Here is a 23817-nt window from a genome sequence, read left to right on the forward strand (position 1 = left end):
TTTGGCTATTGAGAACAGACTGGACTTGAGGGTGTTAATACTGGCTAAGTCCATCTACCACCCATCCAACCAAACACCCACTCATGTATGCATGCATGCATATATCCATCCATCCATCCACCCATCCATCCATCCATCCACTCATTACCCACCCACCCATTCATCTACCCACTACTTCATTGACTCATATGTTCACTTGTTCATTCATTTATTCACCCATCTACTCAGCTACTCATTTTATCAGTCTTGTGTTCATTTTTTTTTTAAATCAAATATCACTGAACTTCTAACACATGCTTGACCCTGGCTGATGCCAGGAATTTGAAGTCAAACAGAATCTCGTCAGGGAGTTCACTGTCCAAAAATACAGACATTTCAATGCAATGTGACAGTGATCATGGGGCCATAGGAAAGGAAGACAGAAAAGACTGTATAAGCAAAGACAAGGGAGTCATTAGCTTAGTTGGGATTAATCAGGGAAGACTGCACAGAAGAAGTGTCATTTGATCTGGCCCTAGAAGATACAGAGAAGTTCTTTAGCAGAAGAAGAGGAGAATGGTCTTCCAGGAAAAGAAATGGGAGGGGAGGTCAAGTCCTTCCCCAGAGGAGAAGACAGGGCTAAATTTAGCTGGGACACAATTAAAAGAATTACTCTGGGTCATCCAATGGTTTAAGCGCAGATGTCTTGGTGATGGCATCCCATGCATACTCCAGTGACCCATTCCAGGGGCTAGAACCCAGCTCCAAGTGACAGAGGTTCTGGGCACAGTGAGAGTGTATTTGCTAAGAGGGAGGGATTTTTTTTCCCCCCCAAGAAGCCAAGGAATCTGAGCTTATCCCTAAGTCTCAGACAATATACAGACTTGAAGCAACTGAGTAGGTCCCTTGCTCCAAGAAGTTCATCTGTCTTACCTTGGAATCTGATGGTGTCATTGATGATCTCCAGGGTGTCAGCCACAGCGTTGTATTCTCCCACCTTCACCTCTCTGCTGTCTGTAGGGAGCACGAGAGAGTGTCAGGTTAGAGCCAAGTCCTGTGCTTCTGCCTGGCTGCTCCTATCCCAGCTCTTGCTCTGCTCACCAGCCCTGGCCTTTCCTTTCCCCAGTGCCTCCTCCAGGTAGAATCACAAAAGCTGAACACCTCTCATGCCATCTCATCCACTGCTTATGTGTCTTTTGCTGTACACTGTATGGATGGGGTGCCACTCCCCTGATAGCTGGACTCTGCCTGTAACCAAGGGAACCAGGTCAGGTCACTGAGCTGTACAGTCTCTGTAACTTTTCCTGTCACCTGGCTCTGCCCTCTAGGATCACACAGACTCTGTCTGCTTACTCGGCCCAGAACAGATGATAACCATCCCCCTCTCCCAGCCTGTGACCCTACCTTACAGAACACCTTTTCTACTTCCCACCCCATCCAGGCCCCTCCTTGAGCCTCACCCATAATAGAGTTTAAGCATAGTTAACACAGGTAAACAGAGCATGGGCCAAGGACTGAACAGGGTACTTCAGGCATGATCTGGTCAGTCTGGTCAGCGAGTAAAGGAGACCATTTTCTACTTCATTCTGGGTGTTATATTCCTACCAATGTATCCTGAGATGATTGTTTCTGCTAGTGCATCTATCATCTTCAGAGCTCACATTGCTCCACCGTGTCACATCAGGCACAGTCTCCTTCATATGCACTTGCTCAGGTATATTCTCAGACTTAAGAGGTACATCTGACTAAACTTCATCCTCATTACTATTCTGTGGGTATGTTCAGGTTACTGTTTTGGTCATTGCCAGGGATTAAGATGATGAGAACTGGCCCGGGGTGGTGGCAGGAGGAATGAAGATGGGGAGATGAGATTTGACAAAGTTTTTTTTTTCCAGGTAAAATATGGACAACTGAGTGATCAGAGGGGTAGGGAAGAGAGAAAACAGGGGAGTGAAGCAAGTGACTGGGGGGCCCAGGTGCCAGAAACCAAGGAAGGGGTCAAGAAGGAGGGCAGATGACAAGTTCCTATTTGGACATCCTGTGCCTGAGAAGCCTGTGGGTCATCGAGGTGGAGATGTCCTTGATCTGGGATGGGGAGAGATCTGGGATGGGGAGAGATCTAGGATGGGGAGAGAGTTGGGGGTCATCAGCATGGAGGCTGGGAGTTGGAGCAGGGGACAAGGTGGAGATTCCCAGGGAAAGAGTCAAGTGAGGAGGGAAGAGGATCCAGGGCAAAATCCTGGGGAGAGCCAGCCTTTGGAGGGGGCCAGAGCCTGGAGGCTGCAAGAAAACTGGGAAGGAGTGGTCAGGAGGCTGGCACCAGGATGCCAGGGAAAGGACCAGCTGCAGCAAACTACTAAGAGACTAAGATGACAAGGCCCTGGAGCAGGGGGTGGAGGGTAGGGGGAAAGTCTATTTGGCATGTGGCAGGATATTGCTGACTACAGATGAAGCAGATCTGGGGTAAGATTTGGGGGATAGAGGTAGAGAGCCACTGGCAAGGTGTTTGGGTGGAAAATGGAATCCCCAGGGTACAACACACTTTGACAGGTTGTGGAGTGGGAGGGAAGGGGCCAGGGGATTATCTGAGCCCCTACAGTGTGCCTGGATCTGTGCTAGGAATTGCATGTCCCTTTTCTTGTTTGGTGTGTGGTGTGGTGGTTTCAGTCCCTACTGGTGTCAGCACAGATGAAGAAACAGGCTCGATAGGTGGTCAGGATGACCACCTATACAGACTCAACCCAGGACGTGCCCTGACACATGGCTGCCTCCGTGGGACCTTGAGAGCTGACAGTTCAGTGCAGAACTACCCTCTACATCCACGTTTCAGCCCCCAGTGCTTCCTGCGTGTAATAACTGCAGAGACCACCTGTCCCCAGATGAAGGCCTGACCCTCAGGGGGCTCCAGAGCTGCAGAGCATGGTCTCGATGTGCCCAGAATTTATAAAGTGACACAAGCCGGAATTCCAGGTATGCATCCCAAGGAACTGCCTGCTGGGGCTCTGGTTCTAAGTGCAATTCTTTGCTGAAATGCAGTGTGCTGCTGGCCCCTTATAAACATTCAGGAAGCAGAAAGCAGAATCCCAGAGGCCGCATGTCTGCCTGTGTGCCTGAGACTCTGTGGAGCAAAATCGGGCTGTAAAAGTCACTTCCTTCTCCCTCAAAGGTCTCCCTGCCTCACACTGAGCAGAAGGCTGTCACTCGCCTGGGTCACCTAGCTCCTAAATGTCACATTAGCAGACTCTGCTGGGAGTTCCTGCATCCCTCTTCTGGCCTTTTGAAGCCTTTGGCACTAGTCAGCTCCGACCGCTCAGAGGAGGAGGCCCTGATTTATTTATTTGGTGTGAGGAGGCAGCACATGAAATATGTAGGCTGGCTGGGATAAATCATCAGGAGCTGGGAAGTGGTGTGGCCGCCACCCCAGGCTGCCCCTCTGACCCACATGCCTCACTGTACATCCATCCTGTGGCACTAAGTACTCTGCCTCCCACAATGGCCATAATCACCATAATGACTCCTTGGGGCTGTGCCTGGAGGCTCACAGCACTTCACATGCTCCTGCATTGAAGGCACACTGAAGGCAAACTGTGAGTCAGGCCTCATTCTCCCCGGTCCAGAGATGAGGGAGGAGCTGTGGGTTAGGAGAAGCCTCAGAGCCACATGCTGTGCTACTGGACAGAGCACAAGAGGGCACCGGAACTTGGGTCCCCGGGTTCTGCATTCAAAGCCTGCGCATACTGCTGGTCATTCAGCCCACATTTATTGAGTGCCCATTGCATATCTCCTCATCTTTATCTGCAGTGGCCTCGGACAATCTCTGCACTGAGGGATGCTTACGCTAAATCCTTTAGTTTGATCACTTCCCTCCCTCCCTTCCTCCCTTTCTTTCTTCTTTCCTCCCTTCCTTCCAGAAACATTGATTGGACATCCATTAAGAACCAGGCTCTATGCTGGAGCCTGTAAGTACACAGATTAAAAATAAAATTCGGAATCTCTGACCCTATAATTTAGTGACTGCAGCCTCACCAGCCCTGGAATTATTCAATTTGCAGATTCTATTTCCCTTCCAGCCTGCACCTTGTGACAGGTAGTCATAACAGTAAAATGGCAACTTTAAGAGTAGTCCTAAGGCTAAAGAGGAGAACAGAGGCAGTTTCTGGCTGAGAGATAACTTGTAGTCATTGTTCAACAAATTGTAGTTATTTGAGTCATGGTAAAAGTTACTGGGAATGATTTGCTGGGTCCCCATTCACCCCCTTCTCTTATACCATCATAACCTGTAATGGTCCCTCTACTTGGAAGGTGGTCTCCCCTTCCTCTTTCAAACCAACATGCCCAAACCCTTCCCATCTCTTCCAGAAAGCCTTCCCTGAGTACTGCTCTTCCCTTCCAGCACCCCAGTTGCTGTGGGTTCAGGGTACCTGGTGACAGTTCCTATTGTTGGAGCTTTGCTCAGGTCTTATGATTCCTGGGTAGAATGTGAAGCCTTGCTTCTGAAGTCCCAGAGCATAGGGTCTCACTCCCCATGTTCTATCCAGGGACCCTCCTGGTCTGTGGGTGGACAGTACCTCTGTGTTCTTCCATTCACCCATGGCCCAGAGTGGGGAAGAGGGTGACTACTACAGACACCCAGCAGGTCCAACTTTTAACTCTTGGGCTTCTAATAAACATCTTTGTGCAAACAACATTAACTGCTCATAAGAATACTGATTGGATCTTGCAGAGTGTGGATCTTCTGGAAAGATCCATAGGATGGGTAGGGTGGTTGGGGGGAATCGAGCAGAGGGGGAGAGGCTGTGAGGTCACCGGCTGACCTGCCCATGAGCCCTGCTGCAGTGCCATGGACTATCTGTATGACCTGGACAACCCAGTCCCTTGTTCCGGGCCTCAATTTCTCTATCTGCAAACTGCACTGCAGGGATTCCAGTGGCTCTCATCCCTGGGTGGGCATTAGAGTCACCTGGGAAACTTCTGGAAAATACAGATGCCTGGTGCCAACATAAACCTGCATATTAGAGACCCTGAGGGACTGAGGGATGGATCCTGGGTATCAGTACTTTAAAAGTTCCCTAAAGTGACCCTCATGAGTTTCCAGAGGAGAAAAACCACAAGAGTAGACTGAGGGCCTGCCAATATTGGCACTTTCTGTTCCAGAGGCTAAAATTACTGTGAGACTAAGAGCCCCTTTTCCTGCAGTATGGTTCCTAGTTGTGGGGCAAAAAGGGTGTGTTCCCTTTAAAAAGTGCCTTCTTTATTTACAACTATAGACTTAGAGGCTATGTAAAGAAAATAGGTCTTACAGGTGAGAATTAAGTGGCCTAAAAGTCCAGTCTGAGAATATCCACTAAGGTGGCTGAGCCATCCACGAGGCAGCTGGAAATGGGCTTTCACCAGAGTGACCTGCCTCCCTCCTGCCCTGCAGCCCCCCATCCTGGGCAGGGGAACCAGCTTGAAGGGTGCTGACCTCCTGCTATAGGGGTGTCCCCACATCCTACTATAGGGGCCCGACTCCCTTCACCTCTTAGTGCCCATTCTTCCTTCATTGGCTCTAGTTCTCAATTGTGGGAGACTGTGTCTGTCTATCTATCTCCTTCAAAGTTTAATTGTTTCAAACACACACATACTCTAAGGTGTGAAACAAAAGGTGGCTCAAAAAAAATCAAAGATTCTATAAAATGTCTCCACCCCAGCCCCCGCACCCCGTAGAGGTCCTCTCCCCTCCATCCCCCTGCCCCCAATAAAGCTCCAGGACTCAGGGGCAGGCAAGAACCCCAGCTGGGTGACAGGACCTTGATCCTGCTCTCCTCTAGCACGACCAGCTACTCCTCTGGATGGAATCCTGCACCCCACCTCTTTCCATGTTTGGTCACGTCCTGTGGACGGCTCCAGAGGGACACTCTCCTCTCATGGGGTAGACGGGGTGGAAGAAAATAGCGCTGTCAGCGGCACCAAGCAGAGATGGTCTGGCACGTCCTTGGTCTAGGGCCTCACTCACACTTTTCTCTCTCTTCACAGACAACACGCCGCTGCCACATTTTTAATAAGTTAACTTCACTGATTTTTGTTTTGAGATATCTAACAGGCCAGGTGGACATGAGCTGAACGCCCTGGGAATATAACAACCCTGCCAGAGGTAGGTTTGTCCATTGACTTAAGTCAACTGGCCCAGGGGCAAAAGCTAAGTACCTCAGGGGACACAGGTCACATAAATACCACCGATTATCCGCACCAGGCACCTTTTCTCTCCTCTTCTCGGTGAACTCCCATTGGTCCTTTAAAATTTATCTCAGATGTCACCTCTCACGTACTCTAGAGTCTGTCAGGTGGAGCTGAGTGTCCTCTGAATGCCTGGATCACCTGTCTTGCCCACTTGGGATCCTGGGTCTCCTCTCACTGGACCCAGAGTGCCCTGGGGGCATCTTACCCATCTCACACCCCCAGTGCTAGCCAGCACCAGCCAGGCAGGTACCAGGATGTGACTACTGAGAAACAAGAAACTAACAGCCCAAACCACAGGGGTAAAATAGAATGTATTCACATCAAAATCAAAAACTTCTAAGCAATGAGGACTTTAAGTTTATAGACATATAGACAACTGGCTAAGTAGAAGATACTTGCAAAGTTTAAAGTCAGCAAAGACCTGAGAGCTAGATTATATAAGGAACTCTTGGAAATCAACAACAAAAGACACAGTATCCTCAAAATAAAAGTGGATACAGGATCAGAAAGACAACAGATGGCTAATAAGCACAGGAAGAAAGGTCCAAACTCATTAGTAATCAGAGAAGTAATATTCCAAACCCAATATGATATTAATTTATACCTTCAGATTGCCAAAAAGTGAGAGGGCTGGGGAACACCAAGTATTGGGGGGAGGGAGGCACACAGGAGGGGGACAGGCTTGGCCACAGAAGGAGCCACCATGCAGATTTAGGGTGCCCTTGGCCTTAGCACACCTATGATCATTTGCCCTAAAGAATTGCCCAGTTAGGTCTGGAAGGACAAGGACACTTGTTATTTGTAGAGGCAGGGACTTGAAGGTGACTTCGGAGTCTGTCACTGGGAGAGTGGGTGGGTGGAGTATGGGCAGGTTCCAGGGAGGGGGCAGTGAGAAGCCACAGCCTAAGACATGCATGGAGGTACCGCCAATAAACAAAGTGCTGAGTGGGGCAAAACAAAGAAAGAAAAAGAAATATAGTCCAGTTGCAATAATGTATACATGCAACAAAACATACATCAAAACATATACATGCAAAACAGCAAAACACATTTTGCAAGGATACCTACAAGTGCAATATCTGCATTGAACACTTGGAGTGGCTGCCTTTCATGGGGAGAGCTGGAGGTAGGGTGTGAGAATAAACGATGGAAATAAAGGTACAAAGCAACAAATAAGAGACTAATAATAAGCACGTCCGATGAGATGAGGAGTGTGAAGTTTGTCCTGAGGAAGCAAGACTGCATTTTTCTCAAGAAATTCTGGAAAGGGCTATATCTGGGATCATTGTGAAACGTGCCCTAGAGAGAAAGAAGACCACAGTTGCTGTGACCCTTCTCTGTGACAGCCTCAGGCAGGGACATTCACAGCCTCATGTTGTTGAATTCTCACCATCATTCTCAAGGCAATAAAAATGATCCCCTCCTACTATACTCTTTGAAAGCAAATGCTAAAATGATGGGCCAGAGCCATTAAGCCACAGTGCCTGGTTAGCAAAAATCAGGCACACGTACCTCAAAGCTCATATTCTTTCCATATGATAGGGGATGAGTTCCCTGTCACTGGAGGCATTCAAGCAGAGGCAATGCCATAAAGAGTCTGGATTCCCTTCAATGAGGAGAGCCTATGGTTCAATGGAACTCAAGATCTGCTAAATAATTCTGTATTTCATGCCACCATCCTTGGGATCCCTGGAAGGCAAAGCCTGGATGGGGAGGGCCAGAAGGTGTCAAGGTCAGGCCCCCACATTCACATATGTCCTCCCATTCCCGCTGAACTACAAGCCCCCTGGGGCATCCTGCCCTTTAATGGACTATGTCTCCACTCAATTATATGAAGTCGAGTGGCAGCTCGACAAACGGGCCTTTGCAGCCCCATGGCTTGGTGAAGAGAATATAATTCCTGCCTTGACAGAAGGCAAAGGATATTAAAAATCAGGGGCAAGAGTCTCAAACTGGGGTCAAAGCAACTCTGAAAGTTTTCTAGTAGGTTCTGGGAAATTATCTTCCTGCTTTTATAGGTGCTGGCACTTGTCCAGAGAGATTACGAAGCCCCTGGGGTGGGGAGCACAAACTGTATCTTATTCAACTTAGCTTCCCCCAGAGGACTTGGTAAAGCGCCTGGCAGATGCTCAGGAAATGCTGGCTGAATGGAACTGGATCTGTTACCCCAGACCAAAAGGTAATTAATGTCTGCAAACGAGAAGGACAAGCCTACATTTCAATGGGTAAGTTCTGAATGACAATTATATTGTTGGAGTGTTAGGAGACCCCGTCCCTTTAAATCAGGAGCCGGAATATCAGACGCCAAAGCCTGAGTCCTTTATGTTGCACAGAAGCAGTGTGACATTCAAGCACATTATCATTCACCGAGATTCTTACAAACAGGGCTAATGAAGGCAGGGACGGTGAGCGCGAACGGCAGATGCTGAGATTTCACCAAGAACAGCATAAACAAGGCTCTAATCATGGCTTCGCTCAACTTCCTTCCCTGCTGTAAATTCTGAGCCATGTTTAGATTTCACCAGTAACATGGATTCTTTTTTTCCTCCTAGGGAAAAAAAAAAGCCAATTCCCTCATATTCATCCTCATCTACGTGTGGCTTCGTGGAAGTTGGAGATGGCATGGGGGAGGGGCGCCGAGCTTGGAGTTGCAAGGGGTTCTGACCTAGCTCTACTCCATCCAACGTGTGTGGTCAGCAGGCAGCTAACGCCTTTCTCGCCTACGCCATGGGGGCTGCCTCAGAATAGTGCCTGAGACCAGGACAAGGATACACATCATTTATCTGGGAGGTGCCCCGAAGTGCTGGGATACAGGCGTGGGGACCTGAGACTGGGAAGGGAAGGAGCACAAGGTGTATCTGGGAGAGCAACTGAGGCTCAGTCCCACTGGGGACCTCTGGGAGATTGAGAAGAACATACCTTGGAGAGAGAGGGGAAAGGATGCCAGGTTACTGACTCCCTGCTTCCCATGCACCCCTGGCTCTGGGCTGCCCTGCTAGTGTGAGCTCCCGGATACCTGGCCTGTTTCTCACATAGGTCAGGAGTTGTGGGGCTACCTGGCCTGTTTCTCACATAGATCAGGAGTTGTGGCTCTTCTTACTAAGAGTTTGTTCTGGGAGGTGGATGCTCAGGGGGTACGGGTGGGCCACTGACAAAATCTGCACCACATTTACCCAAGTGAGGGATCTAAGAAACCTTGAAAACAGACTAGAGGAGAGAAGCCAGGCATAAGGAAGATCATTCTTAGAACCCTCCTTGGATTTAAAATGACTTGACCTCTGGAGGGCATGTGGGCATTATTTTAGAACAGTTTTTTTTTTTTTTTTTTTTTTTTAAGATTTATTTATTTATTTATACAAGCACTGGGTACAGTCAGAAGCGCGGGAGGGTGAGAGAATTAACCAGAGCCTGAGCAGGGAGCAGAGCAGGTAGAGGGACGGAAGTACACTGCTGAGGGGAGCAGCAGGTGGCAGGAGAGGTCTAAGCACCATGTGGGACCCTCCTCTGGAGGCCGGGGAGCAGCCGGGGATCAAACAGGCACCGCAGAGGCTGCGGGCAGCTTCGCAACCCAGTGCTCAACTGCTGCGCCACCGGGGAGGCACTAGAACAGCTTTTTTTAACCAGCACTCCTAGGTGTGCAAAAAGGACAGTTTCTACAGTCTGGAACAGCATTAGCTTTGGTTCACATTTCTGTTGTCAAGGCTTAACTACTGTTTGCCAGACATGCTACCTTGAAGCAGGTTACCAAAAGTCACGAGTCAATGAAAATGTTCTTAAATTTCCACCAGCCATGTCATTAACCAATTCAGTAAGCGTCCCCAGCGGTGCCAGGACCCAGGCAGCATGCTAGCAATGTGATGAGCTTCCCTGCGCTTGCAAGTTTATAGAGCCACATTTCACTTGCCCACACTCCTGCCCCAGCAGTGTCCCATTTTCCAGAGTGGGAGACTGGGGTTTAGGAGGATGAGGGACTTGCCCAAGGTCACACTGTTGTGAAACTTCAGAGCAAACACTGGAATCCAGGTATTTTGCCATCAAATTAATTCAATCAACTTGGACTGGGGCCTACCGACTGCTAGGCGCTTGCGGTGCCAACCCTGCAGCCTCAGAATCCTGGAGTGCAGAAGGACGTGGCTTCCTGTCTTCTCTTTTAGTCTTCTTCCCAAAGCCGCCTCCTGTTTCAACTCATTTGTGTTGTAGCTTTGCAAAGGAGTCTATAGAGCCTCCTACAAAAGCGTTTAGAAGATTCTAGCAGCTTTGTGCAAATGAGAAGCTCAAGTGTCTCAGGAGGTCTTCAGAGGAAGGGTGGGATGGGCCCACTTCCAAGATCCCAGGCTGTCTGGGGGTGAGTCCAGGACCAGACCCTGAAAAGGGAGCCCCTCCTGCTGCTGGGCTGTGAGTCAGCTCTGTCATGAGCACTGCTGTGCCACTGTCCCCTCTAAATAGAGGGCAGGAGGTTAGGGTGAGACAAATAGACACCAAGAGAGAGGGAGTGAAGGGCGCAGCAGAAAGCAACACAGTGACCCCATTTAGAAGCTTCATGAGGCAATTTATGAACCATTAACCCCAAGGTGGGGGAGAGGCCTACCCTCTGGGTCAATTCCTGGAAGGTCCCAGAAAACAAAATCTGGACCAGCCCACAGTGAGTCAGGTCTTACTCCAGACAAATTATTTCCCCTGCCTGGGCCTCAGTTTCCCTCTGTGAAATGAGATGGTAACCAGAAGCCCTTCCAACTTGGGCAGCTTATTCAATAATTCAGGGCCCCTCCATCTGGGCAGACAAAGCAACTCTGAGAGCCTTTGAACTTGGCTCTGTTGTGCTGGTTTGAACATGGCCCTAGCACTCCAGTGGCTCAGTTCAGTCCTCAAATAACACAGCATCCCTCTGTCAACAAGATCAATCTCTTCTGAAAACATATAAAGATGAGTATCTGCAAGTCCAGCTGTGACGTTCAATAAAAGTTGGACACAGATGGGGCAAAGGGAAGACTCTCGAGTATGGGTGTGTGGAAACTGCTGGCACTCTGGAGGTGGCGAGAGGTGGACAGGGAAGCAACTTTGTGCAAATGAGAAGCTGTCTCAGCTTTGCCACTGCCCAGCCGTGTGTCCCTGAGGGGAACACCTCTTCCCTGGGGCTTCAGTTTCCCCATTTATACCACCAAGTTATGGGACATTCATTAAAGATGATCATCATTAAAGATGATCTCATCATCTTTAATGCCCTCCCCATCTGATATCCTGCATATCATTAAATGTGGAGGGAGCTCTCAGGGGTAGGCAGACAAAAAGGCAACAGAGGGTCACAATATACCAAGAAAAACTGGATTTGTTTCAAAAAAAGTCTCATGATTTTTGAAAAAGTATGACTCATAATTGCTACTACTTGTTGAACAAAAATATATATGCACTTATTTTTTTTTTAAATGAGGTTTCTTTTTTTTAGATTTATTTTTATTTATACAAGAACTGGGGTGTAGGCCAGAGGCATGGGAGGGTGAGAAGATTCACTAGAGACAGAGTAGGGAGCAGAAAAGGCAGACGTACTGAAAACACTGCTGAGGGGAGCAGTGGGCAAGACAGGAGACGTCTGCTGTGCCATGTGGGAATCTCTCTGGCCGGCCGGGAATTGAACTTGCACTGCAGAGGCTGCGGACAGCTTCATGGCACTGCACTCAACCTGCTGCGCCACCGGGGAGGCCCTGCCCTTATGATATGTGTTACATCATCTAGTTCTTCCCACATCTCAGGTGGGTAGGTGGGATTATATTCTTATTTTACAGATGAAGACAACTGAGGCTCAGAGAGGCTGAGTCACTTGCCCTAAGGTCTATAAACTTGAGCTCAGACACACCTCTCAGCTACTGTTTGCTACGCTGCTATCCTTATAAAGCCAGATATGGCTAAAAACTGATCACTGGAGTTGGTATCTAGTCCTCACATACAAAGAGAGAAAAAGGCAATAAATATGGCATGCATCTGTAGCTGTGATCGGCCAATCAATATTTTACAAAATATTCCCCTAGAATGATATAATTTGAGAACTGGAAATGTGACAAGAGAATTTAGTTGCAATCATTCAAATAATAATAAAAAAAAGAATAAGTATCTTTGCCAAGGCTTACTTTGTTCAACCAATGAAGAAGTAAGACTTAACAAATGGGGAAATAATTACGTTTGCCCAAAATTACATCTTTTGTGCACGCCAGAGAGCTGACATGCGTTTCAATTACCTGCCATGGAAAGACAAATGGGGAAATCTACGAGATTGCATTTCGGAGCTATGGTCCCGAAGAACACCTCTCCTGATTGATCTGAATTTGGTTGGGATTTGTCTGAATGAATCTGAATAACTCCATTTCATCTCCTGCTTCCCCCTGCATGGCTTTAGGCTCTGCTCAAAGTGAGGAGTCACAGAAGCACTGCTCTTCTTGCTGAATTTTCCAGAAACAACAAGATGCTGAAAACCACTGCACTGATGAATGTTCTCTCTAGTGGTTTCTGTTAATAGCCTTGCTCCTGACACGACTGGCTGACTTGGGGTGTCCACCTGGAGGAAAGCCCGGCCCTGCTCTTCACCGGGACCCGGGGGCTCTGACGAGTCACTCTCCTCCCTGGGACTCTGTTTTATCTTCATCTTACAAATTACTTGGTCTGGGGGATTGCTGAGACCCCCTTCCAACTCTGACAGCATAAAAGTCCAACACAAGACTTGGTTTTCTAAAGAAATAAATGGCCTATAAAAAGTGTGTGTGTGTGATAATTGTCGATTCAAAGAGACTGAAGAGACACATCAGCCAGATGCAATGAGCAGACCTCGTGTGGATTCTCCACCAACCTGGCAGCAGAGACATTTTTGAGCTAATCAGAGGATCAATACAGACAGGGGATGAAAGGATATTAAGAACTGTTGTCCAATGTTTCAGGCGTGATAACACAGTGGTTATGTTTTTAAAAGTCCTTATCAGGTAGAAATGCATACGATAGTATTTATAGATTGAAATGAGATAATGTCTGGAAGTGGCTTTGAAACATTACCCGAACAGGGTGAGGAAAGATAAAGCAAAATCGGCACTACGTTGATAAGGGTTGGAGCCAGGTGATGAGTACGTGGGCTTCATTATGAGAGTCACTCAGCTTCAGAGTTTGACAATTTCTACAGTCAAAACCAAAACAATGCAATTTCTACAACCCAAACCAAGAACAATGCAAGTTTCTCAGACTGTTGGAACTGACTTAACTGCCACCCCCTACACTTTCAGGAACCTCTCAGAATCATGTGGGCAGGCTGAACAGGCCTGGGAAGCAATGTAGTTGAGAAAAATACACTAAATTAGTTGAAACTAATGTTTTCAGCGAGAAGTGTTTTCTATTGAATCTGTCTTCTCTTATCTGGAACATCATACTTTCATTTCTTTTGATGCATGTTATTGCATAAACACAACATCTCTGAATACAGAATTCATCAACCAGAAAGAATAAGCATCAAAAAGCCTACCTTGAAATTGAGTAAATTTAATGGTTCCCATTCTCTCCCCATTCCGGAATACAACTTGACCCTAAAAACAAAACAAAACAAGAACAAAGGGAGAAATGCCATATTAGCCCAGACAGTACCGACTTCAATGGAAATTCATTAATTGTAAGATGTGATTATTAATATTGGAGAAAAAAATAGACTCCGGCTGGACCACACATGCAAAATTAAAGTAATTGTTTCTAAGCTGCTTATGACATTATCTGGTTAATTTGAAAAAGCACAAAATCAGTAATGGAGCTAATACACATGAATTAAAGCCAAGATATGCAAATCATTATCATTATGACTATTTATTAAACACCCACGTGTCCCGCTTTGTCTGGGGAGAGTCTTCCAGGGTGCTGGATGAAGGTGAAGGCAGAGATGTAGTGTCTGGGGCCTGGCCTGACTCTCTTCCCAGGCTCCCACCCATAAAGATGTGAGGCTCTGCTGAGGCTGTATGACTTGAGATCAGAACGGGATAGAAGGTCAGTTAGTATTTCTTATTAAGGACAGAGAATGCTGTAAAAAGTTCTTTCTGAGTGGTGACGTCAGCCCCAATTATAATTGGGCCGTGGAGCAGCACAAAATTAAGCTTCTTGAACCAGTGAGACCTGACCAGTGTCACAGGCAGCTGAGCACCCCTCATTAGGGACCCCGGGGTCAAAAGATAGCGTCATCTGTCACATCTGCTTTGCTGGCTGATACCAGGCTCCCATATGCTGGGCTAAATAAACTGGGGTATAAAGAGAGGGTGTGTGGTCTCTTCTTGTCATTTTATGGCCCAACTAGAACTTCTACAACAATGAAAGGAAAATGACATATCGTGAATCTTTATGACAAGGTTGAGTAGAAAGGGAGGATGATCCTGATTTTATAGCTCAAGAAACTAAGACTGAGGTTATGCACTATATATAAGGTCATTGGGAGTGAGGCTGCTGGATTCAAGTCCAAGTTTGATTTTAATGCATTGTCACTACAGCATGCTGTTTCCCACCCAGAAACAGAACCCTTTCTACCTTTCCATTAACATGAAATTAGAGATAAAAATTGTTGTAAAGGCACCCTGCTTTCCTCTCCACAGTTATGCTCATGTATCCTTAGATAATAGGATTGAGACAAGGGGGCTACTTTGGATCCCGTTCAGTTCTCTGGAGAAAGCACCATAATCTCTTTCCCCCTGGTGGAAACCCGTCGTCTGAAGCCTTGCAGCTTTCGTAATGAAGAGAACCACTCACCCAGTTCTCAAAATGAGAAACACCCTCTAAGGCCACTTTGACACCTTTTTGAAATCCTGAAAACAGCTGCAAGTAGTATCAGTTTGAAACCTCACGCCCACCAAATTCTATATTCAGGTGATGGTAAGCAATACCCTGGAGTGTGAAAACACTTCAGTGTAAGGTGAGACAGGAGCTGTGATTTTACTTCGAGGGATGATTGAAAAACACAGAACATCTTCCACAAGGATCACTTTTATGCAAATGGCTCACTTTGCATGGGTGGGAAAGAGGCAGACACTGTCCCCAAAGAAGGCATTTTGTGGTGTGACAAAGGTGAGGATCTAACTAATTCACCCCTCTCCTGCTAAGCTTTGAAGAATTCCAAGGACTTCCGCAACATCGTTATTAAATTAAAAAGTCTATGAAAAGGTATTCAAAGCTTGGCTGGATTGACACTGGAGATTATGGGGTGGGGGTGAGGACACCCCTTTTGCTTTTTAAACAAAAGTAGTTCACCTTTGATGTAAGAGCTGTCAGATTTTATTTTACTCACTATTTTCCCGAACAGTAGCTATTCCCAGCGCCTTAATTTCTCAGATAACACAGTGAAAGGAGACCAGTGTCCGAGCATCACAAACCTGGAAAAGCGCCCTCTCAGGCAAGTTCCTGAGTTATACATCGAGCAAGGTCCTGGTTTACAAGGGGAGAGTCTCAGTAGTCCTTTTAATTAAACCACATCTGATAATAGAGGGCTGAAATAAAAGAGATTTTAAGCACCAGAAAGCTTTTTATCCCTTGGCATGTTTCCATGTTACGTGATTTCAGCTGGCAAAGGGGTAAACTGTTGGGTCAAGGTGTCTCCACCTCTCAGAGATAGCAGCTCCCAGGTAACTGAGCCCCCCACCTCACCAGCCAAGGGGAGAAGGCTGAGCATTCTGTGACCGTGGTAACCGAGTCATGACAGACACACTCTAGTGGCAACCAGGTGCAGGGGGGGCAGGTAGAGGGGCTGGGAGGCTTGGGAGGCAACTGAGCCTCCCAGCCCCCCACAAATCTTTATTCTTTCACTAGGTTCTTTCTGGCATTCTCTCATGGTCTCGTTTCTTCTGTAGTCATGCCTCTCGTCCTCTCCTAGCTGTCCCCCATAGTCCTCATATCCCTGACCTCTAGGCTCAGGCGTGCACGCTTACACGTGCACACACCCATGCTCCAGGTGTCCACAATCTGGCACACGTGCCCTGCGCCCACTTCCAAGTGCCTTCTGCGTTAACACGATCAAAGCCACAGGTGACAACTATGGAAGCTAGTGGCACAAAGAGCCTGATTAATCCACTTACCCTACACACACGCAAGGGCAGTGCTATCCCGAGCGACGAGCTGGGAGACCACCACTTTGGGGGACACAGAGGTGCCATGTGAGTCCACCTGATGGACATACCACGGTGTCCCTGGGTTGATGATGAAGCCTGTTTTGCTCCTCTGACCATATGAGGTTGGGGCCACCGTCCCAGTTAAGCCCACCGTGGTAAGAAGGCCCAAGCTGAGCAGGTGCTTTTCATGAAATTCTGCCCCGAGGCTGTGCCCTCAATTCACATGAACTTCCACAAATGTCGACCTACACTGTGCCAGTACTGTCCCAGGAGTTGACTCCTGATCTTGGAGAGCTCGTATTTTATTAGGAGGGACAGACACATTTTCCAGTAGACGTACCAGAACATTTCAGTTAGTAATGAGTGCTGTGAGGAACATGAGAAGGGAGTATCTGGGCGAGCAGAGGGCATCTATTTGGTCAGGGAAGACCTCACAGGCAGGAGATAGTCCAGGCGAGAGGAAGAGCCAGGGTGAAGGCCCTCAGGTGGGCAGGAACAGAGGGGATCAGAGTATGGCATGCAGCGAGGGTGCTGGTAGGTAGGGGGCTGGGTCACATTGTCCTGGAGGCCAGGATGAGAGCTCTGGAGGTGATTCTAAGAGCACCAAGAGCCAGGGATGGGAGGTCAAGCATTGCAGAACAGTGATCTGATCTAAGACAGGAGAAGATGGCTCTGAGAGGGGATGGTGGTGCAGGGGAGTGGAAGCAGAGACTGGAGGCTCCCGCTGGTAATCCAGGTGTAAGGTGACAGTGGCTTAGCTGGGCTGGTGGCCAGTTTCACTGTCCTGCCGGCTCAGTGCACCACCAATGTGGATGAGCACTGGTGGAGCAGCAGTGGGCTTCCGCTCTACTCCTGGGGGTGGAGGGAACTGGGGGTGTTGCCCTAATGCTCCTTCATTTCCCCAATGGCTGGCATCTCAGTCCAGTTGCCCTGCACCATGGCTAGTTGTGTCACTTACGGCCCTGCCCCTTGCTGGGGGCAGCTTTCATGCAGGGATCAGGGATACATAGTGCTGGCCTGCTTGTCTTAACGCAGGACAATAGCTACAAGCCTGGCTTCCAGACGTCCCCAGGGGAAGGGCTGAGGCCAGATTGCAGCAGCACCGCATTCCACTTGTTCCTCCGCCCTAATGTCTTTACTTCCTCCGGGTTTAGTTCTGAGCACACTCCCTGATTACCTCCTGGATGCAAATCTTTGTGTCAGGTGTGTTTCCTAAGAAATCAGACCTAAGACATCTGCAATCAAAGATCACCAGGATTGAGTCTTTCTTGCAATATGAAGGAGCCTGAGTGACAGAGGACACTGAGTGAAGCCCATGTGGCAATCAGATCCCCCAGCTTCCTTGTGTCCTGGCATTTCAGCCAGGGAGGCTGGGCCAGCTTTGACTTCTAAAACCCCAGCTCGAGGGGCGGTTTTCCTTTGCTCTTCTCTCCACACGTATTCTTTACATATAAATGCTAACCCTCTGCTGTATTCAATCCCAGGCTGTAATAGCATCAGCACGTCCACTGGAGATCAACCCACGTGATGAACTAAATTTTCAGCCAGTGGACTTTGGTGGTTCTGGCTGGGTGGTGACTGACAGCTGTCACTGGTTCATGCTCTATGCTCAACTTCCCTATCCTGCTCTGGGGTGTAGGGGCCTGAAGCCTGGAAACCACATTTCCCAGAATCCCCTGCCAGCTGCTTTCCATTTAGGTTTTGCTAATGAGAAGCATTCATGGGACACATAAGGGAAGCATAAGTGTGCATAAGGGAAAAGTGATTTTTTTCCTGCTTTGGTTGCAACGGCAGGAGCTCTGAGTGACTGCAGGTGTCTGTGGGGCCCAGGGGCCCTGCACAGCTGGTGTGTGTGGATCGGGGGGGTGGAGGGAGGAGGCTCCTGCTGCCTTCTCAGTGGCCAGTGGTGGGGTCCCAGCTACAGCAGGAACAGCAGTGGCTGCAGCCCCAGAGGCCACCATGCTAGCTAGCAGTTTTACTTTCATGATTTTATTTGTATTCCAAATCTGCTCTGTGGCCATTCTTATAAACTCAGAAGCTAGAATCCATTATCAAACAGCATCCAGTCAAGAAAATGGAAACGACTTCAGGCATTTCAGAGGCAAGGGTAACACCATATCCCTCTCCATTCCTCCAGCCCCAGGGGCTTGGCAGCTTTCTGTAAATACTTATCTCTGGTGACAGCACCTACCTGCTTTGCTCCTCCATCCCTTCCAACAAACTCGTAACCAGTTTCCTGTATTAAATCTCCCTCTGAAATGCCTGAAGTGGTTCTGTTTTGACTGCATGCTGACTGATAATGAATTTCAACTTCCGAGGAGTTTATAAGAATGACCACAGAGCTGATTTGGAATGCAAATAAAGTAAGGGAGCAAAGCCTTCAAGTGGATACTTTATAAGGATTCAAGTTTTGTATTTTTTTCTTTTTCCTAAAACAGATCCTACTAATGTCAAAGAAAGCAGTCTGTTTCATAAAAATTAATCCAAACTAACAGTTCAGTTTGAACTGGGAACAAGACCATCTTTTTTTCAGAGAAATCTCAAGAATGCATATGATAACATATAGGAAGAAAGTTAAGTTTCTGCATCTGCCAGATAAGACTGTACCACAGTGTGACCTGGGACAGTCACTGAGTGTATCTGAGCATCAATTTCCCTGTTTGAAAAGTAGTTTGAAAATGATACTTACTTCTCAGTGTTGCTTGTGACAATTAAGGAAAACATTTATAAAAAGGGCATACCCCAGGCTGGTATACATAAAGGGTAACACTTAATCATCCCTCCAGCTAATCTGATTAGCAAAATTCCCCCTGATGTCAGCTCAAAACCCCCAGAAAACTCAGTGGAGGGTAAAATATACCCGAGGGATTCAGCAGCCAGTAGGATTCCCCAGTAGCCTCTTAGAAAAATTAATTCTGTTTCCACTGTCCATTCTTATTTCACTACTAAGCAGGAACAAAATCCATTCCAACAGGAGCTTATGAAGTGTACAAGTCAAGCCTTCTTGAGAACATGTTTTGTTTTTTTAGGCTCCTTCAACCTCACAGCAGAGAATAGGGATGCTCTGCCCTGGAACACAATTTGTCTTGGGTGGGAGCTGGAGGCAGCCCAGCTTCCAGGAGCCCCTGCAGATGGACAGAGTCTGCAGAGGATAGTGCACTCAGGAGGACTTGCGCACCCCCGTCTGGGGCTGTCTGGTTTGTCTCGGGGAGGTGTGAGCATGCGGGCTTATCTGAGTCACAGACCTGTCCTGACATATCACACCGGCAGTGACATCGCCAAGGAGATGGGAGCTGAAGGGCCAGGAGAGACCCAGGTTGGCTGCTGGATGGGGAGGCACCTGGCTACCTGCGCGGATGAGTTCAGCCCACCCCGGACACCCTGGCTGCCAGCCCCTGACCTTCACACAGACCAATGAATAATGAGGACTTAGACAAAGCACTGGGGGCCAGATAGCTGGTTAGATTTTCCATAAAGGGTAGAGATCTGCATCGTGTCGGCTCGAGGAAGAGGTGTCCTCTGTTTCCCAAGGGAATGCAGGACTTAAAAGACAAACAGCAAACAATCCAGGTAGACACCCCCACGTGCTTTGCAAAGGTGAAAAACATTCAATTCCCCCTCCCCCTGAGGATGTTCTTTGGGTTAAAGGACAAGTCCTGTTTTGTATACTATTTGAAGTATTTTCTTATCCTGATAATTCTTTGGATTTTTCATGGGTTCAAATTATGAGGCAAGTTTGATGTATCCAGTGGGTCTTTGCAGTGGGTTTAGAGGGGCAGAATGGATGTGTGCCTGCCCATTGTCGCCTGCCACTGCTGGGCAGTGAATGAAAGGACTGTGGGCATATGGCTAAGGGGTTCAGTGGGGACAAGTTACAAAGCACTGGGCGGATGGAGAGGAGTGGGGAGCAAGAGGAGATGGCTGGGTGGATGGCTCAAGAGAGGAGGAACCAACTCCCTCTCCCCTCCGAATTAGAATACAAGTGTCAGGCTTGTTTAGAATAGCAACATATCAGAAATGAACAAACTGTCCGAGAATAGGGGAAAGTGGAGTGAACTACAATACAGATACATGATGAAATATTATGATTCATGCATTCAATCAACCAGCACTGTTCAGCACCTGACACTTGTGGGGCACGTGCCAGGCAGGCAGCAGATAGAGTGAGTCAAGTCAGCACGGTCCTACCAATAGCAAGGACCTGTCGCCTAGTGGGAGATATGAATATTAAATACAAACACAGATAAACACATACTGAAAATTACAATAAGTGATGTGAAGGAAAGGAACAGGGCATTACAAGGAAGAGCCACAACAAGACCCCAATTTAGACTAGGGGTCAGGGAGGGCCTCTGCGAAGGTGGCATTGGCACTGAGACCTGATGGAGTTAGCTAAGAGTGACAGGGAGAGCATCTGGGGAGAGGGACTTGCAAACACAAAGGTCCCGAGGTGGGAAAGAGCTCAGGGATTGGGGTCCCTGAGACAATGTCAGTGGAACTGAAAATGGTAGCTGAAAAGGAGACAAGTACAGAATGTGGATGGCAAGGTGAGCACGTGTGTGGTCATGCAGAACTTGCAGACTATCATGATGCTGGGCTTCCTTCTGAATGCAAGGGGAGCCATGGCAGATGACTTGATCTAAGTGACACGAACTTGAATTTTATATTATTAAAGTTACAAAAGATTGGAAAAAGGGATATTTTGATTGTGTCAGACAGTGGTTATCTGTTCACCAAATCCATTTCCTTCTCCTGGGCACCTGGTTAGCAGCATTTTCCAACCTCTCTTAGAATTAGGTGTGGCCATGTGACATATCTAGCCAGTGGCATGTGGGTGGAAGCGACCTATAGTATTCCAGACCTGGTCCATGAAAACTCCCACAATGCCCTTTGAGCTCCCTCCATCTGCCAGCCAGATCCACGGGATGTATCAGAGAGCACTGAGAACTAAAGAACAGTGGGAACACAAATGGAGGAGCCTGGGTCTGCAAATGAATGTCCCTGTGCAAATGATGCCCGCCACCAGAAATATCTCTGCATGAGAGAGTGGTACATTTTTACTGTGTTAATTGACTAATAGTCTGAGACACCCGTGGTATAGCAATTAGTGTTATTTATGTGAGCTCACTCAATAATTAAGTGAAAAAGACAGGATAAAAATTATGTACATGGTATGTTCACAATTACATAAGAAATTCTCCTACCAAGTAAAATATGATTCCCAATCAATACTGGGTGGTCCTGGGTTGTGTGATTAAGGCTTCTTCTTTTTACTTTTAATATTTTCCAATATGCTTGAACTGGTATGTATTATTTTAATAACATAAAAACTTTATTAAAAACTTTTTGAAAGGATGTTTTAAGGAGGCACATTTTTTATAGGCAAAAATAGCAACATCATCACCAACAAAATAATACTCCCTCTTGGAATAGATTAATATTTACTGACAGCTTTGAGTTTTCCTGAATAAGAGCCAGAGATCTGTGCAAGCATAAGCACATTTCCTCTTCAACTTAGAATAATGGGAAGAGCAATGAACAAGGGGTCTGAAGCTGTGGATCGAGGCTGAGCGCTGCCATTTTCTAGGAAGGGAACCTGGGCCCAGTCCCTTCATCTCTGCTCTCAGGTTTCTCTGGAGAACAAGCAGAGGTAACATTCCTTAAGTTAGTTTAGCTGTGCTAAAACATTTGTGTATTTATTTCATCTAAGATTTTTTTTTTAACTGGGGTCCACCTATCTGATATTATTAACTCCATTTTCCAGATGAGGAAACTGAGGAGCAGAGGGGGTGAAATCTGCCTAGGGTCCCCTAACTAGTAGGCAGTGTAATGGGACTCACACAGACATGTCTGCTTCAAGCTCATGCTTCTACCCACACGCTGTCTGCCTTCCTTTCCAAGACCCTGTCCCTGATATGAAAATAAGTGCTATGTAAGGGATCAGACTGAGTCCCAACCACCTTGGGCTAGGGTAGGAAGCAGGGGTGGAGTAGGAAGAAGAGGGACCTGCTCAGGGGTGTGCTGGTAAATGGGCAACAACTTTTGGGGGTGGGGGCAGAGGGTACAATGTTTGTATAGTTTGATGTATAGTGTTTGCTAATTTCCATGGTGCAAATATGCCAAGCAAGCCAGATTTCAAGCTATCAACCATTTAACAACTGGCTCACCAATTCCTGACAATTTAGCAACTGGCTCTCAGCTCTCTAGGGAGCTGCAGGGCCTGCCTCCAGCCGGCCAGTGGCCAAGCCAGTCCTCCGAGGAATGTGAAATGTGAAGAGGAATGAAGGAGACCTAGCGTTCACCTGTGTGAGGGGTGGGTGAGAATCTCTCCTCAGAAATGGGGGAGAGGGGCTTAAATCCGAGTGGGGACAGCTGGAGAGAAGGGGCTTGTGTGGTTGTCCCCAGCTCCCAAACTGCCCTTCTCTCGGCTCTGGGATGTGGGGCTGGGCTCTGCAGGCTCAGCCCACATCTCTCAGACTCTGCCCATTAACTGCTGCCAGTAGAAGATTCCAAGGGAGAGAGGAAGACAGGAGAAAGGAAGGGCTTCACATTCCTGTCTTCTCCCTGTCAGCGCCCTGCCTCTACCCCCAGTCCCCCACACCCCTCAGAGGTGCCAGGAGCAGGTGGGCAGTGGCCCTCTTCAGATGCTGGCTGCCAGCTGGGTGGGCCTTGTCCCTAAGCTCCTCACCCCTTCCTTTCACTCTTCTAGCCCTGGGGGTGGCAACCGTTCCTTCCCGCAACTCGGATCTCTGGGCTGTCTCAGTGTTCCTTTTATTCCCCTCTCATCTTCTCATGCTTTTTAAGCAATTCCCTGTACTAAATCCCCTCTGTTTGAAAGACCTAGTTGGGTTTCTGCTTTCTGACTGGGTCCCCACGGTCTCCGTCTACCATATGGTCTGCATGAGGGCTTGGTCCTCCAAGCACAAGCCCAGATGTGCCAATTAAAATGCCCTTCCCCATTCAAGTCTTCCCTGGTGAGGGCATCCTAACAATGCTACCCACCCTGTCTTGGCCAAGGGGGCAGTGCCCATGGCTTCTTCCTCCAAACCCTCAACTGCACTTGTCACTGCCTCCTGTGGGATGGAGCCTGCGCTGCAGACACCGGGCAGGGAAGGAGCAGGAGCGCAGGGGTGTCAGTTAATGACACTGAGCTGAGCTGGATGAACCAAGTTCCATAGTATAGGGGGCAGGATTCCTTAGAAAGAGCTAAGAAGTGCAAAGACAGGGAGCCCGGAAGGGCACTGGCTTGGTGCAGTGCGCAGGTAGCTCTACTGTGTGAGAGGGATGGGGAGAGGCCCCAGGCCAGGGGGCTGCTTATCCAGGATGCCCCATGGGCTGTCAGGATAGGGCATTTGTGTCCCCTGCACTGAATGATATTTGCTGAGACTCTTTCTTTATAATTAAACCAGAAAGACTCGTGGGCTTCAAGTGGGAAGTTCAGAGTTCTAGTTCCAGTTTTGTCACTGACCTCACTGTGCCCCATAATTATGCTCCTTTCTCTCTCTGGTTCCTT

The 23817-nt window shown here is 47.9% G+C and overlaps 1 protein-coding gene across 1 annotated transcript in view; it reads right to left on the minus strand.

Annotated features, from left to right (window-relative positions):
* The window catches only part of GABBR2 (gamma-aminobutyric acid type B receptor subunit 2), a 332908-nt gene that overhangs the window by 78271 nt on the left and 230820 nt on the right, over positions 1-23817 (minus strand). The window contains exons 8-9 of the mRNA XM_054689021.1: positions 13694-13754; positions 913-993 (exon numbers count right to left, since the gene is read on the minus strand). Of these exons, the coding sequence (XP_054544996.1) occupies positions 913-993; positions 13694-13754 (142 nt within the window). The remainder of the gene's footprint in view (positions 1-912; positions 994-13693; positions 13755-23817) is intronic.

Source organism: Talpa occidentalis, unplaced genomic scaffold (genome assembly GCF_014898055.3).
Source record: "Talpa occidentalis isolate TD23 unplaced genomic scaffold, MPIMG_talOcc4v2.1 talOcc4.7, whole genome shotgun sequence".
In the NCBI taxonomy this organism is placed as follows: Eukaryota; Metazoa; Chordata; class Mammalia; order Eulipotyphla; family Talpidae; genus Talpa; species Talpa occidentalis.